The 16,944-nt window shown below is 56.4% G+C and overlaps 2 protein-coding genes across 2 annotated transcripts in view; one reads left to right on the forward strand and one right to left on the reverse strand.

Moving 5' to 3' along the window:
- Positions 1-11,367, reverse strand: part of XPO7 (exportin 7) — a 47,732-nt gene extending 36,365 nt beyond the window's left edge. The window contains exon 1 of the mRNA XM_086477144.1: positions 11,332-11,367. Coding sequence (XP_086333270.1) covers positions 11,332-11,349 — 18 coding nt within the window. The 5' untranslated portion in view covers positions 11,350-11,367. The remainder of the gene's footprint in view (positions 1-11,331) is intronic.
- A 1,598-nt stretch (positions 11,368-12,965) lies between these two features.
- Positions 12,966-16,188, forward strand: DOK2 (docking protein 2). Its single transcript, XM_009946345.2, has 5 exons — positions 12,966-13,061; positions 14,081-14,377; positions 14,473-14,581; positions 14,963-15,144; positions 15,216-16,188. Exons 1-5 carry the CDS (start codon positions 12,999-13,001, stop codon positions 16,116-16,118), a joined length of 1,554 nt encoding a protein of 517 aa, XP_009944647.2. The 5' UTR covers positions 12,966-12,998; the 3' UTR covers positions 16,119-16,188.
- Positions 16,189-16,944: the final 756 nt, after the last annotated feature.

Raw genomic sequence — 16,944 nt, forward strand, 5'->3', positions numbered from 1 at the left:
GACGCAGCCAGGGCTCCGAAACGCTGCTCTTTAACAAACACAACCGCGCGATGAAGATGCATCGCAGCAGTCAAAGCGCCGGGGTGTTTTGAGTGACTAAGGCTCAGGGAATGCCTCCGGTCACTTGATGAACGTCAGGTATTTCAACCAAAAATAAAAAAGCTTTTAAGCTGAGTGATGCAACTATTAACTGCCAAGGACCAGGATGATGCACTTTGCAAGTACTCATAGCTGTAAAAATCAAGGTCTCATGGCTCATCACCCTCATTTGTTAAGAGAATCTGAACAACAAATTGCCCATTTCCATTTACCCTACTAATGACAGAGAAAGCAAACCTACCTACGCCCTTCCAGCACATCTCAAAATTATTTATTGCAGTAGTATTTTCAGGCGTCTCTCTGCATCTCTCAGGGAATCGATAAAAAGCTCTCATTTCGTCCTCCAAGACGAACGGTCTCCAAGCCCGGATGGAACAGGGCTGCTGCCCTCAGGATTCAGCAGCGCCATTTCACTGCGCAACGCTCTGGAGCGACTCCACACACCTCCCCGCAGGAACACTTCAGATTCACACGAACACTTCCCATACCTCAGTGCTGACAACACATAACCTCGTGTGTTACACAGGGCAGCTCCTAACCCAAAGAGCCTGAAGAGGAACATGATACCCTTGGTGGGTGGTGAAACCGTTGAGAAACTCGTCAATATTCTAGTTGGCTGCAAATAAATACCAGTGCATAATTTCATCAAGGCTTAGCTCTGTAAGGACAGCCATTTATTTAGCTATCTTCTGAGAAAGAGGAAAGACGAGATAACATTCGGCTTTCTGGCGCAGGGCCTGTCTCAAGTGAGCAGTCCCAAAGCTAATTACACCTCACAGGCCAGTGGTGCTGAGAACAGATCGAGGGCTAAAATCTCCAAAAGAAACCTCTACTTTTCTGCGTCATCAGGCCTTCCAGATACCAGCAGAATCCGTGCACATTTACCAACAACCACGAGATAAATTAAGAGGTCTGACAATGCAGCAGGTTTATTTTCTTTCAACGAACGAAACAGATGCGGTGAAAATGAGACTCGTCCCTGCTTTCGGTGCTGCCCAGCTGGAAGTGTTTATTCCACCTTGCCCGTGTTCTGGGTTTGTGCTTTTTCCACGCAGCACCGAGTCTGACAGAACGCACACCTGACTGCTGACTGGAAAGTCTGACTCCCGGGGAAAATGGTCACAGATCTGCTACGTTCTCTGAAGACCACATGTGAATTGTGCAGGGCTACTCGCCTCAAAGCGGGCGGTTTGTTAGGGAACAAATAGGAAAAGTAAAACAACGACAGAGATACGATGGCCCAAGGCACCCAGCCCAGCTGCTGGACTCGACAGGGATGAGGCCATCAGTGGAAGAAGAGGTGGGCAGGCTGGGAAGATGCACATGGCTGTGAACCATGGCAGCTATTTCTTGCATGGGAAGCCTGCCAGTCATACTTGAGGAAAGGTGACGCTGAAAAAAACCCCCACTTCTCATTTAAAAAAAAAAAAACAAACCCAACTTTAAAACTTTGTTGATTTCTGGAACAATAAACCATGTTTTGAAGAAACCGCCTCTATACCATGACACAGTCCTACGCTACTTAAGACAACCACTCCTGAACTCAATCTGCACTGGTGCTGTTAAAGTAGTTAATGAGTGATCCCTAGCACTGTAATACCTAGGAACGGATGAATTACTGAATTCCACCCCAAGAAAGGCCTCTCTCCCAGTGGGAGGACTCTACAGGTCCCTAAGGAAGGGCAGCAGCACAACTGGCCTGGCAACAGCAGCAAGCAGGCGCTCCTCCACTTTAGAAAATACAAAAGGAGAGGCTGGAGCAGCACCAACACCTTTGCTACAACAATGGGAGAATGAGTCACCCCTGTTTTCTTTACCTTTTTATTTACATGCCACAGCTAATATACTGCTTCAGCAACCACACACTTTCAACTTCTCTTTTTCAGAGCCAAATGATCCCTGCACATCTGAGGGCTTTTCATTTGGCAAAGGTTGGCCGTTTCCTAACGAGCAGCAGCCAGGAAATTAGGAAACAGCAAGCACAACACACACAGGGGACCAACACAGCGCTGGATACGCGGAGATGGGAAAGCTGCAACCGTTGGGATGAGCTAAACCTCTCAAAATGTCTTCTACCTGTTGATACAGAACGTATTATAAAGAGAAAGGAGTCCTGCCATGCAAATAAGCACTCCCAATTTCAGTAACGGGGCAGGCAGTCCGGGTAGGTACCAAGGTCACTGCCTTTCCCGCAGCAGACAGGAATGTTTTAGGATTAAGAGTACAACCCAGGTACCTCTAGGTGTGAACACAATTCTGGATAACAAACCGAATCGGGTATTCAATCTGAAAGACACCTTAGATGGTTATTTTGGAAGGAGACAGCCCGTGTTTTGTGTCTGAAAAGGAGAAAAATCAGGCAACAGGCACCCCAGCTCTTTGCCAGTGCAGGCCTGTAAGGCAGGGACAGATTCAAAGTGCTGCCACCACATGATGGGAGCAGGAGCTGGAGCTGTGGAATGACGCTCTTTCTACACGGTCCTACAGGCATTGGGGGGGATTACTTTTGATTTCTTTAGGCAGCAGGACAACCCCTGCGGGGCGCTACTTTGGAGCATCACACAAAACCCAGTAACACACCGTCTCTTCTTCTGATGGTTTTAACGGAGTAATATTTTTTCTTTGAACTCTAGGAAGAACGGCTCATTTACAAAATGATCTGAATGAACTAAAAATTGCTTTTGAGGTCACAAATCCCCCTGCTCGCTTTGCATTTGGTTACAGAGGAGGGGAGGAAAAAAAAAGAAAGTCTTCAGTATTGCCTCATCCCACCGCATCCAGGGCGCGGAACAGAAGGCAGGGAGTCTCATGGCAGATACCAGAGCATCCATAGAAAAACGAAAGCGACGGCACTACTGGGCAACCTAGCTGCAGTGAAGCAAGCTGGCTTTCAGATTTCTGGGTCATCTCTGGAGGCACCTCCGATCACACGAAATACTAAAGTCACTACAGGACCGCTCAAACTCACCAGGTTTGCAGCAAGGTAATCCAAGCACTGAAAATCACCTTCAACTTACTGGTTAAACTAGTGTTGGCCACAGACATTATCAAGTGCTAGAAGCGAAACAACAGAATCTGTATTTTCCAGTACAGTGTCCTTGGACTATAACTCCTGTAATCACTGTGTTCACAAACACTGAACTGGCGACACAAGGGCACAGAGTTTTCGAACAAGAATTCCACCCAAACACTTGGATGACGCAGCAGTAACACCCCATCCCAACGGAAGATGGTAAGCAGAGAACAATGAAATCAGAACAAGAGGCTGCGGAATAAGCCATGTGAAAGGTGCGTGCAAGAACCACACACGACAGCAAATGCCACTGCAGGACAGACGTAAATCCTGCGCAGATCTAGAGTTGTGAGTCCACAGGGTATACGGACACAGAGCTCGTTTTACTGGCAACTGATAAAAAGGATGGAAAAGACTTAAAAGATGATCCTGAAGTGGAGGTATTTAGCAGAAAAAATGGAGACTATTTCTTTTATAAACTCATCTTACGAAACGAGAAAACACATGGTCTGCTGGTAATCCTGCTACAAGATAAAGCGACTGAACGATACATTTCTCAACTAAGAAGGATCTTTCTGATGATCTCACCTAATCGGTGATGGGATTTGTTTGACGTTAGGTAGACAGACTGGAGCGAGAAGGCTCGCATGAGCTGCAGAAAACAGGGTGTCAGCTGGGACAGGGATTCTGACCCTGTCTTTGCAACAGCAGGAGCCTTCACTGCTGAGGCCACAAGCGCCAAAAGGCGTTAAAACGTTCCGATTTCCAGAACACCCGCTTTTGTGGAGCTGACCCCTCAGCCCCACCAGATTCAGCTCCAGTTAAGGAGCTGAGGATGGCTCTCTCCCTCCCAATGTGTTCTCCCATCTCAAGAGACAGGACTCCAGAGCTACAAACCAGCCCAGACAGGAGCAGATGAGGAGGGCCTGTTGTTCACTGCTGCTTACAAGGCCAGAGCCCATTTCAGCGATAATCAGAGACACGACGTTAATGAGCGGCACAGAAACACCCATGAAATACTTCACAACCTGTGTGCTTTATACATCACTTTAATATTCCTAAAACAACGTTATTTAAAATCCTACAGTTAGAAGGAAAAAGGCAAATGTGAGTGCCACAGTCCAGGCCCTTCAGATTTCTCTAGGGTTGCCCGAGGGCCACAAGGGTGTTAAAATACCAAGTCACCTCACCCTTGTGTGCCACGAGTAAGAGCAGAGCAGCAATGGTGCTCAGTCAACACAATCCGAGACAAGTATGGGTGCTGTGCCAAGCAGGCATGGAATAAATACCACACAAATTAAATAAAAAACAGAAAAGAAAGCAACTGCTACCAACCCTACCTTCGCTGCCTGGCTATACACAGGCTAGATTTGCTTTCTGACCTGCCAAAGTGCAAGAGAAACCTTCAAAACGTCCCCATTCCCACTGGGAAAAACACCCCAAAAACCTGCTTTTACAGAATTCATCCAGCAACCAGAAGTTCCCCATTGCAAGGAACAAATTAAGATACTATTCAAGCCGGTACTCAGCTGAAACAGGCAGGTGAGGTCACAATTTGCCCGATTCTTGGAAATACCTTCCTGTTTGATTTTATTGTTCTAGTGTTTTATTAATAAATTACACAAGAATAGTGAACAATAGGTTAACAGGCGCACTGTAAACTTGAATTTAAAAGGTTCGGCCCGAACCTGACAATTGCACTTTAAACCACCAAAACGCTGCGAGCAGAAAGAAGCGCTCCTGCACGACCCACGCAGCTTGAACGATCTCAAACGAGGGAAAAGGGGAGAAGGCAGTCTATGAAAAGATGAAACGCGTTTTTCTCTTCTCATGCTAAACCAGAACCTTTTACTCTCGAGCTGGGTGTTGATTTATACATAAGCCCCGTGCCAGGTAAGCCTCGGTAAGCCAGGCACACAGCTTTAACCAGCGCTCCCGGTACCGCGGCACGGACACGACGGGGCACGCTGGGATGTCCTGCCACGGTGCTCTCCCCTGCCCGCCCCCAGCATGGGCAAAATTGCAGAAGACACAGCCCAGAGCAGCTACAAACAGCAGGAGAACGTGTTACACAGTGCAGTCACTGGCCAATCGCTCCCAAAAATAGTTTAAATTGTCAAAGAGCTGCTAAAAACCACTTCTTGTTCGCAGCGCTCAGCTGTGGCATGTTGTTTTTCTGAAGTGCAGCACATCTTCTAGCCTGGAGAATCACTTCCGATTTCCAGAGCAGGACAACAGGCAAGGGGAGAAGGAAGAGAAGGATCAGACTCTCAAAGCACGTTTAAAATGGAGATCTTGCATCACCCAATATTCAAAGTATGCCACCAGTAAGATGTCAAGCACTGGAGCGTAAAACTGATCTTTTATCCTGACCACACCAGGGCAACGAGCTCCCCACTGGCAAACCACGACCGGAGTTCGCAGGGACCACGAATAAACTTCACATTTTGTCCTTAACGAGAAACAAAAGCAAAAATGTCAAGCTTCTGCTGAGATATCTTCTGGGTGGTTTAGCAACTATCTCCCAACAGCACCTTTTATTAGTTTCTTAGAACTAACACGTGCTAAAAACAACCAACAAGACCACCACCATCGTCAGCAACCGCATGTGTGAGGCCACACCAACAATCAGTGCGGTGAGTGACGCATCCTCACGGCCTGGGCCGACTTCGAAGGCGTAAGCGGCGTTTAATTAACGCTCTTCCCTCTAAGGAGGTCTAAGTCCTGCATTCCTTGCACAATCCAGAACAGGGAGAACCCAAAGCGAGCCAGAAAGGACCTACCGCCCGCTACCTGCCCCATCAGCGGGCTCTGACTCAAGGCTATGGGAGGTGGGAAGGCTGGCAGCAACATCGTCTCGTGTTAACCCCTCGGCGTGTTTGACCCCGGCATTTCCGGAGGTTGCACCGACCAGGCTCGATTGGAAAACTAAAATAAAGTTTTCAGGTGGTCTTTTCCGAGACCACAAACCCACTATCGAGAACAAGCCAGCTGTGCCGGGGTCTGACGAGCAAAGAAAAGAACAAAACCCTTCCTGCAAATCCAAGCTGGAGACGGGCAGGACGCACCAGCATTGCTCCTGCACGAGAGGCCGAAGAGGCACCAGCAGAATCACGTTGGGAAAAACGAGAGTGACCTCAGACGCAGACGACACCGGTTACTTTCATAATAAAAAAACCCCGTAGATTCTTGCAGCTAAGCCACACAACAGTATCACCACAAAAGCATCACGAACTAATCACAAATGCCTCCTTGAAACCGCAGCTTAGAAGCAGGAAGACAAAAACCTACATTTTCACAGGCAATTTTAAGTACTAGAAATGTAACTTCTGGAACTTTGCTTCAGCAGGCCTGGGCAGACTCCTAGAACACCACCGCACTGCCCGAAACCAAGGGCAACGAGACGTTATTAACAGTAATAAAGTTCTTGAGCTACAGAGCATTCAGTGTTCTCTTAAAATGATTAAAACGAACAAATCCTCCTTAATTGTATTAGCGCTGGCTACCCGAGGGAACACAGCTCGATCACCAAAACAGGGAGAGGAGACAGGCCACCTGACAGCCCGCTCACAGCCCCGACCTGGCCGCTCCGCTCCCCTCCATCCTCAGAGCTCGCCCAGCTCACACCCACCCCAGCTTTGCCTTCCCCCTTTGGGCTACAGAAGTTCTGAGATCTTCAGGGGAGCCATCCCGGACAGAATCCTCTCCCTGGAAGGCAGAGCAGCTCCAGCTGGCGGAATTCAGTGACAAAATCTCCCACAGGCTTCAGCGAGGATGGGGTTTCACCCCCAAGCCGGCCTTTCTGCTAACGAGGGTGAAGACCCACAAGGAAGCCACCGCGTTCTCCTTTCCCAAACACCACCATCTGGAGGAGCAGCCCAGTGGGCTGGGGCTGCTGGACTGGACACCTTACCTGCTACCTAAGGGACCTCCAAAGTACGCTCCAGGTGTGGGCTGGGGGACCAGGCACGAGCTGCTGGCGGCGGAGTCCCCGGCGCTGAAAAGGAGCTTTCACTCTTATCACATCCAAGTTTGGCTGCTGAGGTCTTGAGATCCTGAACTGCAACGGGATACCTCCCCCTTCCAGCTCAAATCCAGCTCCCAACACCTACCACGGGCACTCTGCAACTTTGGTGCTGAGCATCCAAACAGCACAGTTTCAAAAAAACCACGCATAACTTAAAGAAAAAAAAAAAAAAGCTTAATTTGCAAAAGAAATGCTGCCAGCTCTATTTTTAGTCAAACCAGTGTTTCCACCTCCCCAGGTCCAGAGCATTCCCTTGGGCTATTCTGAGATAAACCCAAGTCCTTAATAAGAGCTTTCCAATGACAGAGGGAAGGTAAAAGCTTGACCTAAACCCAAGGAAAGGGTGTTGTAAGCAATTTAGAGCCGGGCAGCGGGCTCCACCGTGACTCTTTTACCAAGCGAGCGCAAGGTTACCAAGATATCAAATGGGAAACAGGCATCTTGGTCTCCAGGGTTTCCTCTGGAGCAAGCTGAATGCTATAGATTTCTAGAGCCAAATTAGACCGTGTTTGAGCCCAAACAATGTCCTTTAGAACACAGAAACACACAAGGAAAAAAAAAAAATTGGGTCCTGTTAGGGATGGAGAAGAAATTGCCCCAGGAAACAGCCTGAAGAAACCAAGTCGTGTCCCCCTCAGGACCCAAGTGCAGCACAAAGGAGCCTCCAAGACCGGTGAGAAAATCCACGTGTCCTTCCTCACACTCACACGGTGCGACCCGTTTCTGTGAATTCCCAGCCCGTGCGGACACGACAAGAATTCCCACCCAAACACACTTCCATACCATGGTTTTCTTTTCCACAGAGCTTCCTCCACAACTGCACTGGGACGAAAGAAGCCGCTTCTGCCTGCAGCCCACCCGGTGTATCTGGAGGGCCCAGCAGAACTGAACCTGCACAAACACACAACTGCTCCAAACACGGATGTTTTCCAGCTTGGAGCAAAGTGCTGTCAGCTCAGTTAACAGTTAAAAAGATGGAAAACTCAGTGCCAGTCTCTGGGATTTGAAACACCCAGTCCTGACCTTAAAATCGGATAGTGTGGAAGCGAAAAAAAGGGATGTAATTTCCTTTTAGATGCCAGATTTCTTATTTTTCTATTACAAGGAGCCACCTCAGCACCTGTCTTGTTCCTCTCACAGGCCCAAATTTCTGCCATTTCAACTCGGAGTCAAGGCTACCCAGAACAGACCATAGCAAGTCACACAGAAGTGACAACCATTTTTAATCAGCGTAATGATTTTTTTTTGAAATTCAAGACAAAATGAAACATTCAATACGCAAAGTCACAGAATTCATCACCATCCTGCAACAAACCTTCTCCCACAGGAACACTCACGTTCAGGAAGCGAATCCCATTTTAGGGCAGCAGCATGGGAAACATCTAAAGGGCCAGGAAAGTGGAAGAAGGACAAAGATGACATAAACCTGTTTCCAAGAGGAGGGGAAAAAAAAAAAGGGGGGGGGAAGGGGACTCCTATTTGCCCACAAAGCTTATGGCAGTGACATCCTCACTGCTTTCCTCTGCCTCTACCATGAGCAAGTTTAAGTACAGACAGAAACATTAATTCAAAACAAGGTCACATGAGCTCCAAGAAGCGGAAAAGTTGGTGTACAGCAACGTGCTTTAAGGCCACAGGACTTCTTTTCAGCCACGCAAAATCATCTGATTCTCTCTGCTCCTGCACCACCATCACTGCATCCTTTGTTTCCAGACCAGGCACAGTCCCCCCTGGAAGAGCTGCTCCAGAGGAACGCGCCCCAGCCAGCTCCAGCTACACGATTCCCACCAACAAAACTGGTGGGCTCGCTCACAGTTCGCAGGTCTATTGTTTTAAAGACGAGAACATGAGATTTTTCCTTCAGTATGGCCTTAAAAGTTTGTCTGTACCCTTACTGTTGCTCCACGTTGTGAAGTAAATGACCTCAGCATGGATGTAGTCTATAAACAACGTTGTTGTGCTTCACCACGTACCAGCACACCAGGTACCGCTGCAGGAAGCTCCACGGAGAACACATAACACCCAACCCAAAGCTCTTGGGAAGCAGCAGCAAGACTGTAGTAACCTGCTAAACTCTCACAGCTTTTGACAGGCGGTATTTAGCTGCAAATCCCTGTTCCCAGTAAAACAGGACCAACTCCCACAGCACGTGCCACAAAACCACCACTCTCCATTATTCGCACCGATAGTCACCATCGCCCCGCCACGCCGGACAACCCAATTACCACGTGCTAATTACCACGTCTTTGAGAGTGGAGCCTCTGCAACTCAGCTCGACTCTTAGGCCCAGAAGACTGGCGTTTCGGGCTGTGGAAAGAGGTCTCACCAAAAATTTAACGTATTAATAAAACCCCACTACTTCCTCCAGCCACCCCAATCCACAACCAGTTCTGAAGGGAACCTCAGGCTCTGCTTTCGGAAGGAAAGCTGCTCAGAGCTACCGCTTGTGCCTGGAGCAGGAAGAAGAAAAGGGACAATAAAAAGCAAGTAAACCCCATCCAGTCACAGCCCCTAACCATTTTGTTCGCTATATTCGTCCCGTACAGGAACTGCACGAAGCTGCAGGTGCCTGAACCGTCTTTGCAAATCAGTTTGCCCCCCGACTGGAACATCTTCCAAGCCTCTAACGTTAAACTTTAACTCGCCAAGTCGAGCACAGCAATCGCAACCTTGTTCTTACAGCTCCAACTTCCATTTGCTCAATATTTAACAAAGAAAAGCAGGGCACGAAGCACAGGTTTAAAGCAACACGAGCGGCTGTCGCACCCGCCTGCAGCGTCAAACAGCAGCTAACTTTTAAAGGTAGGGCTTGACTCACGAATTCGGAGTTTCTTCACTAAATTCAGAACCTGCAGATTGTTTAATAACGCAGTAATTCCTCTCCTCCCCTGAGATTACCCAAGAGACATTTGCCATCAACCTTGCCATACACCCTGAGAGCTGCACGGCTCGATTCTGAGTTAATAAACTGCTCACCCTTGTGGTTCACAAGGGTATCATGTGAGGAATATATTTATTTAAAAGTTGCATAGATAATATGTAACTACCAGTGTCATTACAGTTTAGCCACGCTTTTGGACACCATGCAAATCCTGCGCAAGTTCAACCAAAATATTATGCAAAAAAATCAACCCCTCACCGTTTCCCTCAGCTGTTCCTATTTTTACTTTTTCTGTCAGTGACAGCACCGTCTCTTCAGAGGGTTTTCCATCCCACCACACAAGCCTGACTCCGTTAAAGCCACCGTCACCTTTGATTTGCCTGCCGGCTCCTGTCCATGACAGCAACGCGCTTATCCACGCAGGGTTTTGGTTTTAACGCCAACCCAAACAGTTTCCCTAAACGCCAAGTCTCCCTCGCAGCTGGAAAGAAATAAAACAAACACGGCTGGGAAAAGCAAGGATGCCAACCCCAAAGCCGGGGCGAGGGCGGGCGGCTGCAGGGACCAGGCTCCCGCAGACACCGAGAGAGAGGGGCGGTGGAGACAGGGCCTTGGCAGCGGGGGGTGCTGGAGCGGAGCCGGCTGTCCGTTTCCAAGCGGGGCGGGGGGGATCCGAGGCTCCTTTCCCCAAATATTAGCTACCGGCGTTGCTAGAAAACTCCACAGCGGCGGCGGGAGGAGGCAAAGGCCGCTCGGCCGGTAAACACCGGCGGCTGCAGCCGCCCTCCCTCGATGTAGTCGCCCTCCCGGCGGCCCTTCGCCCCGGGGAGGCCGGGCTGGGCCCGGCGGAGGATTATGTCAAAGGCTTGCAGCCGCCCGGGGCTCGCCAGCAAACACCGCCCGGGGCGGGGAGCGGGGTGGGCCTCCCCGCCGGCCCAGCAAGGCCGCTCGCCCCCGCGCCCGCCATGCCAGTGCCCGCGCCCCCCCGCCGCCGCCGCCCGGCCCACACGCGGCGGAGGACCTGGGCCGCGCTGCTCACGGGGTACGGAGGAGGGGGGGGGGGGGGGGGGGGAGAGAAACACAGCGGCAGCGGCGGCACCTCCACGGCCCCGCGGGGCCTGCGGGCCCGCTGCCACCCCCGCCGCGCCGGGCCGGGTCGGGCCTCACCGGGCCTAACCTCACCGCGCCGGGCCGGGCCTACCCGCGCCCTCGCCGAAGCCCGGCCCCGCGGCAGGCAAGCAGGCCGGCCGGGGAGGGGAGGCGCGTCCCGCCCGGCCCCACGGGCGGCCCCGCGGCGCGGCCCCCCCTCACCTGCACATGATCCGCCATTTTGCTCCATTCATGCTCCGCTCCCTCCGCCTCCGCCGGGCCCGGCACGCGCCCGCCTCCCCCCCCCCTCCCTCCCTCCACCTCCAGCCCGCGCGCACGCGCGACGGCCCCCGCCGCCCGCCGCGCCTGCGCCGACCGCTCGGCCCCGCCCCCCCCGCCGGCGGCGCGCGCCGCGCCACGCCCCGCCCCGCCCCGCCGCGCGCCCGCTGCGGCGCAGGGGACGTCATGACGGCAGCGACGCAGCGGAGGGAGGGGCGGGTTTTGTTGACATGGCGCTTAAAGGGGCCGCGCGGCCGGCGGGCGCCTGAGCCCGCCGCTTTCAGGGCCGCCGGCGGCGCCGGTCGGTGCTCCCAGTGCCCGGCACCAGTGCTCCCAGTGTCCTGCAGCCGCGTCCCCAGTTCCCTGCACCAGTGGCCCCCAGTTACCCCAGCCAGGGACAACCCTCGTGCCCCAGCAGCCTCTACACCAGTGTTCCCAGTTTTTCCAGTGCCCCCAATACCCAGCACTGGTGCTTCTGGTGCTTCTAATACCAGCACCAGTGCTCCAAATGCTTCTGGTGCTCCCAGTTTCCGGCACCAGTGCTTCCAGTGCCCAGCACCAGTGCACCCAGTGTCCTGCAACCCTGTCCCTGCAACCCAGTTCTCTGCACCAGTGCCCCCCAGTTACCCCAGCCAGGAACAGGCCTCATGCCCCAGCAGCCCCTGCACCAGTGCTCCCAGGGGTTCTTGTGCTCCCAGCGCCCAGCACCAGTGCTCCCAGTGTCCTGCAACCACATGCCTGCACCCAGTTCCCTGCACCAGCAGCCTCCAGTGACCCCAGCCAGCCACCAGTGCCCCCACAGCCCCCGCACCAGTGCTCCCAATGACCCCAGCCAGCGGCACGCCTCAGCCCAGCGCCAAGCTGGCAGCCAGGGCAGCATGGCGGCAGCTCAGCTCCTAACCGGGCACCCAGCCCTGCCACCCTTGGGTGCTCCTTTATGGGGGGCTATGCCAGCCTTACTGGGAGCACTGAGTTGAGCTGGGATACCTGGGAGCGGGCAGCTCAGCAAAGCTGCGGTGTTGTTACCGCCATGGGACAGCCCTCGGAGCTGCCTTTAGACCAATTTCGCAGGTGGGGAAACTGAGGCACATCAGTAGCAGGGCTGACAGCCTCGGAGCTGCCTTTAGACCCATTTCGCAGGTGGGGAAATGGAGGCACGGCGATAGTGGGGAAACTGAGGCACGGCGGTAGCGGGGCTGACCGCCCTCGGAGCTGCCTTTAGACCCATTTCACAGGTGGGGAAACTGAGGCACAGCGGTAGCGGATCTGCCCGGTGCCTGGGGGTGCTGCGGGCGTGCAGCAGCCGGTGTCCCAGTTCGGGGCGGGTGTGCGGCTGGTTCTGCCGGGGCTGTGCCGCCGCCTGCCCGTTGTGGTAAGCTCCCCGGCACAGGAAGCCGAAGCCCGGCGCTGTGCGAGCGTCGGAAGCAGAAGAACCCAACCGCACGTCACATGCTGAGCCGGCCCGACCCGGAGCCACCGCAGCTCTGCGGCGGGGCAGGGGTGTGCCGCCGGGACGGGGACCCCCCCTTCCACCTTGCCAGAGCTGTGGGGTACGGGGGGGTGACGGCGGCGGAGGGGCAACGCAGGAGGAGGATGCTGGGGCTTGGAGGATGGAGGAGGCGGTGGTGAAGCAGGGTGTGCTCTACCTCCAGCTGCAGCAAACCTTCGGGAAGGTGAGGAGGGGGTGGTGGTGGGGCGCTGCTTGATCCCTGGGGTTGTAGATTTGGGGGTACGGGGGGTTAAATCCAAAGGGAATGGGATGCTCCCACCCTTTGGCTCCCCAACCACCCTTCGGCTCTCTGCCAGCCCATCGCGGGGGGGACAAGCAGGGGGACAGAAGGCGTTGGGGACACATTGCGAAGAGGAAAAAAAACCCCCAAGCTGGACCCCCCACCCCAGCAGGGGCTCTGCGAAGCGGGTTGGAACTGGGGGACCAAGGGATGCCACCCCCCAGAGCCTCGTTGCTTCAGCGGTTGATAATGGCCGGGGTTTACCAACGGCTCCCGCCGGCACCGCTCTTGGGCAAGAAGGGGAAGGAGCCGCAGGCAGGGCATCGCCTCTCTGCCGCTGCCGCCACGCGCGGCGCCGGCGGCGGTGGAGGACGGGGCAGAGGCCATCCCTGCGGCGGGTCCCAGAAAATCCCCCTGGCCGAAGGGCGCCGTGTTTCGGCAAAGCCTGCTTGGCCTGGCAGGGCACCGGTGCAGGGAGCTGCCGTGGAGGATGCCCCGATTTCGGTGCGAGACTTCCTCTCCCGCCGCTTCCCCCCGGCCTCCCACGCGCGGGGTGCCGTCAACTGCTGCCGCCTCAGAGGGCGAGTCGGGAATCGCTTAAAAATCGGTGTTTTTCAGGGAAGATGGAGCCAACGAGGGGCTGGAAGTCCTTTGGCAGCGAGGGGGCCGTCGGCACGGCTTTTGGGTGCCGCAGGGTGGGGGCAGGCGTGGGATGGGTCCCAGTGCCAGGTGACGCTGGGATGCTGCCGCTGGGAAAACCTTGCCGCAGGCGGTGTGTGTCAGGGATGCTTTTCCCCCACGCTGCCCAGTTTTTCTCACTCCCTGCTTTGGCTCTCCTGGGTGCGAGACCCTGCCCGGACCCTGCCCTGGGCTTGTGCGTGATCCCAAAGGGGATGAAAACTCCCGGAAGGGTGAAAGCAGAGCTGGCTGATGCCAGGTTTTCGCTCCTCTCCCCATGGCAGAAATGGAGGAAGTTCTGGGGTGTTTTGTACCGGGAAAGCTCCTGCTCCATCGCCCGCCTGGAGCTCTTCGAGGGCTCGGCGCCGCCGGCTGCCGACAAGCTGCGCAAAGGCGAGGGCAGCAAGCGGCTGGTCAAGCTGAGCGACTGCGTGCACGTGGTGGAGGCGAGCGGCGACGCCGGCTGCCCCAAGGAGACCGTCCCCTTCCTCCTGGAGACCACCGACAAGCGGTACCTCCTGGCCGCTGACGGCACCGAGGCGGCCGGCTGGATCCAGAAGCTGTGCGAGCTGGCCTTCCCGGTACGCACGGGGTACAGCGGGATCCGTTGGGATGGGGAGAGGCCGGGGGGATTCCGTGCTCTGCCCTCGCTCACCCGCTGCTCTTTCCCGGGCAGAGAAGCAGAGAGGAGCAGGCGGCAGGCAAAGATGGCCAGCAGACCTCGCTGGGCGCCGACGGTGAGTTCTCCATGGAGGAAAACTCCCTCTACAGCTCCCGAGGCAGAGGTAGGCACCGGGAGGTGGGGAAGGCGCGGTGGAGCTGGGTTGGCTTGCGTGTCCCGCAGCATCTCATCGCCCCCGCGTCCCGAGCCACCTCGGCCGGTTTTGCGCCGGGGAGCAGCCCCCGCTGCGGCTACGTGCAGGCGAGGGTGTAGAAATTCTCCTCCCGAAATAGCCTCTTCCTGCTCTGCGGTTTGGCAGGGCTGGGGTTTGCTGTGCTATCGGGCTGCTCCCGCGTGGCCGGAGCCCTCCAGCCCTTATCAGCCGGACACCGCTTCCCCACATGAGCCCCACGGCACCTCTCTGGGGTGGGAGAGGCAGCTCTGCTCTTGCAGCGAGGAGCTCCGCTCCTTGCATGTGTTCAATGCCACCCTCCTCCATCCCCAGCCGGCTTGGAGCAGGCGTTCAAGGTGACGGTGAGGGCCACCGAGTCCTCCGAGCGTTGCCGGCTCTGGGGCCGGTGCATCCTACGAGCCGGCGAGGAAGCGCTGGAGCTGCGGGATTTCCAGACCTTGGAGATCCTCTACAACTGGCCCTACCACTTCCTGCGGCGCTTCGGGAGGGATAAGGTAAGGGAGATCCGGGAAGGGTGGGCTGGCGGTGGGCTGTGGCGCAGGGACCTGATCCTGTCCCTCCCCAGGTGACCTTCTCCTTCGAGGCCGGCCGGCGCTGCGCCTCCGGAGAAGGAAACTTTGAGTTTGAGACCAGGCAAGGCAACGAGATCTTCCAGGCAATCGAGTCGGCCATCAACGTGCATCGGGGCCGGGGGGTCGAGGAGCCGCGGCGGGGTGGCCCCGGGGATGACGCCTCCCGGCCGCTCGGCCACGCCAAGATGCCCAACTGGGCGCAGGGGCACGAGGAGTCCGGCGGCACCAAGTGCCCCTCGCTGGAGCCCACCTGGGAGGGGAAGGTGCCGAAAGCCAAGCTGGCCATGCCCCCCAGCAGCTGCTCTGGGGCCGGGGAGCCATCGGGCACCTTCCTGCCCTCCCGCGGTGCCGACTGCCCCTACGCTGAGCCCTGCAACTCCCTCCGCCCGGGAAACCCCCCGGCGCTGGAGAAGGGCCGGAGGCAGGATGCTCCGGCCAAGGCAGCCGCCGAATCTGAGTACGCCATCCCCTTCGACACCATCGCCAAGACCTTCGTGGCTCACAAGTTCAGCAGCCTGGTCCATCGCCCCGAGGAGGTCCCCGACCCCCTCTACGACAGTATCGGGGAGGCAGGGGGGCAAGCGGGCCAGCAGCCCCCGCCGCTGCCCACCGCCGCCAAGCCCGACCACATCTACGACGAGCCCGAGGGTCTGTCCGCCCACACCGTCTACGACGAGCCCGAGCAGGTGAAGGGGGAGGCGTGGAGGCTGCAGGCGGCCCCGGAGGAGCCCACGGGGCACGAGTACCCCTACAACCCGCAGCGGGATGACTACGCGGTGCCCAAGAGACCCGTCCCTCTCCGGCAGCCCTTCGTGCTGCAGGGCAAGGAGTGGTTGGGGGACACCGAGTACGACAACGTGGCCCTCAAGTTGGCGAAGAAGAGGAACCTGCAGTGAGCGGGATGGGGGAGACGGAGAGGACCCTCCCCACCCCGCGGCTGGCAGCCCCCTCCGCTTCCTCAGCCCGCCCGCCTCCCCCCAGCAGAGCTGAGAACCCCCCCCCCAGCAGAGCTGAGACCCCCCCCCAGCTCAGCGCACCCATGGCTGGAGGGGGTGGGCATCCCTCCGGGAGCGGAGGGGCACCTCTGGCCAGCGGCGGGGCCGGCAGCCGGGATGCTCCCGCTGGAGGGCAGTGTGCGCCCGCCGTACGGGCAGGGCAGGGGTCCCGTTCCCCCCCCCGTCCGTCGTGTCGTGTCCCCCCCCCCCCGGTCCCCGCAGCCCTTCCACTCGCACCCCGCAACCTCGGGGCCAGCGCCCTGCATCCCGCTCCTGCGGACCTCTCCGCAAGCCCCCCCTGCTCCCCATCCAGCCAAACCCCGGGAAATCCAGCTCTGCGGGCGTGCTGCGGGTCCCCCATGCGCATCCCTAGGGATGCGCATCCCACACCGTGAGGGCAGCTGGATGATGCACAGCCCCGGGATGCTCCATGCTGTTGGGGATGCACCCCCGGGGCTGCACCCCCCGCACCCCGAAGGCAGCCGGGCGATGCACAGCCCCAGGATGCTCCACGCTGTTCAGGATGGACCCCCAGGGCTGCACCCCCCGCACCCCAAAGGCAGCTGGATGATGCACAGCCCCGGGATGCTCCACGCTGTTGGGGATGCACCCCCGGGGCTGCACCCCCTGCACCCCGAAGGCAGCTGGATGATGCACAACCCCGGGATGCTCCACGCTGTTCAGGATGGACCCCCAGGGCTGCACCCCCCGCACCCCGAAGGCAGCT

Source organism: Leptosomus discolor, chromosome 23 (assembly GCF_034619465.1).
Source record: "Leptosomus discolor isolate bLepDis1 chromosome 23, bLepDis1.hap2, whole genome shotgun sequence".
Taxonomy (NCBI): Eukaryota; Metazoa; Chordata; class Aves; order Leptosomiformes; family Leptosomidae; genus Leptosomus; species Leptosomus discolor.

Excerpts from the sequence above, each read along its gene's own strand:
- DOK2 (XM_009946345.2), top strand. The coding sequence starts at position 12,999 with ATGGAGGAGGCGGTGGTGAAGCAGGGTGTGCTCTACCTCCAGCTGCAG. Across the intron at positions 13,062-14,080 it reads TGCAGCAAACCTTCGGGAAG|AAATGGAGGAAGTTCTGGGG; the intron begins GTGAGGAGGGGG and ends TCCCCATGGCAG. Across the intron at positions 14,378-14,472 it reads TGTGCGAGCTGGCCTTCCCG|AGAAGCAGAGAGGAGCAGGC; the intron begins GTACGCACGGGG and ends TTTCCCGGGCAG.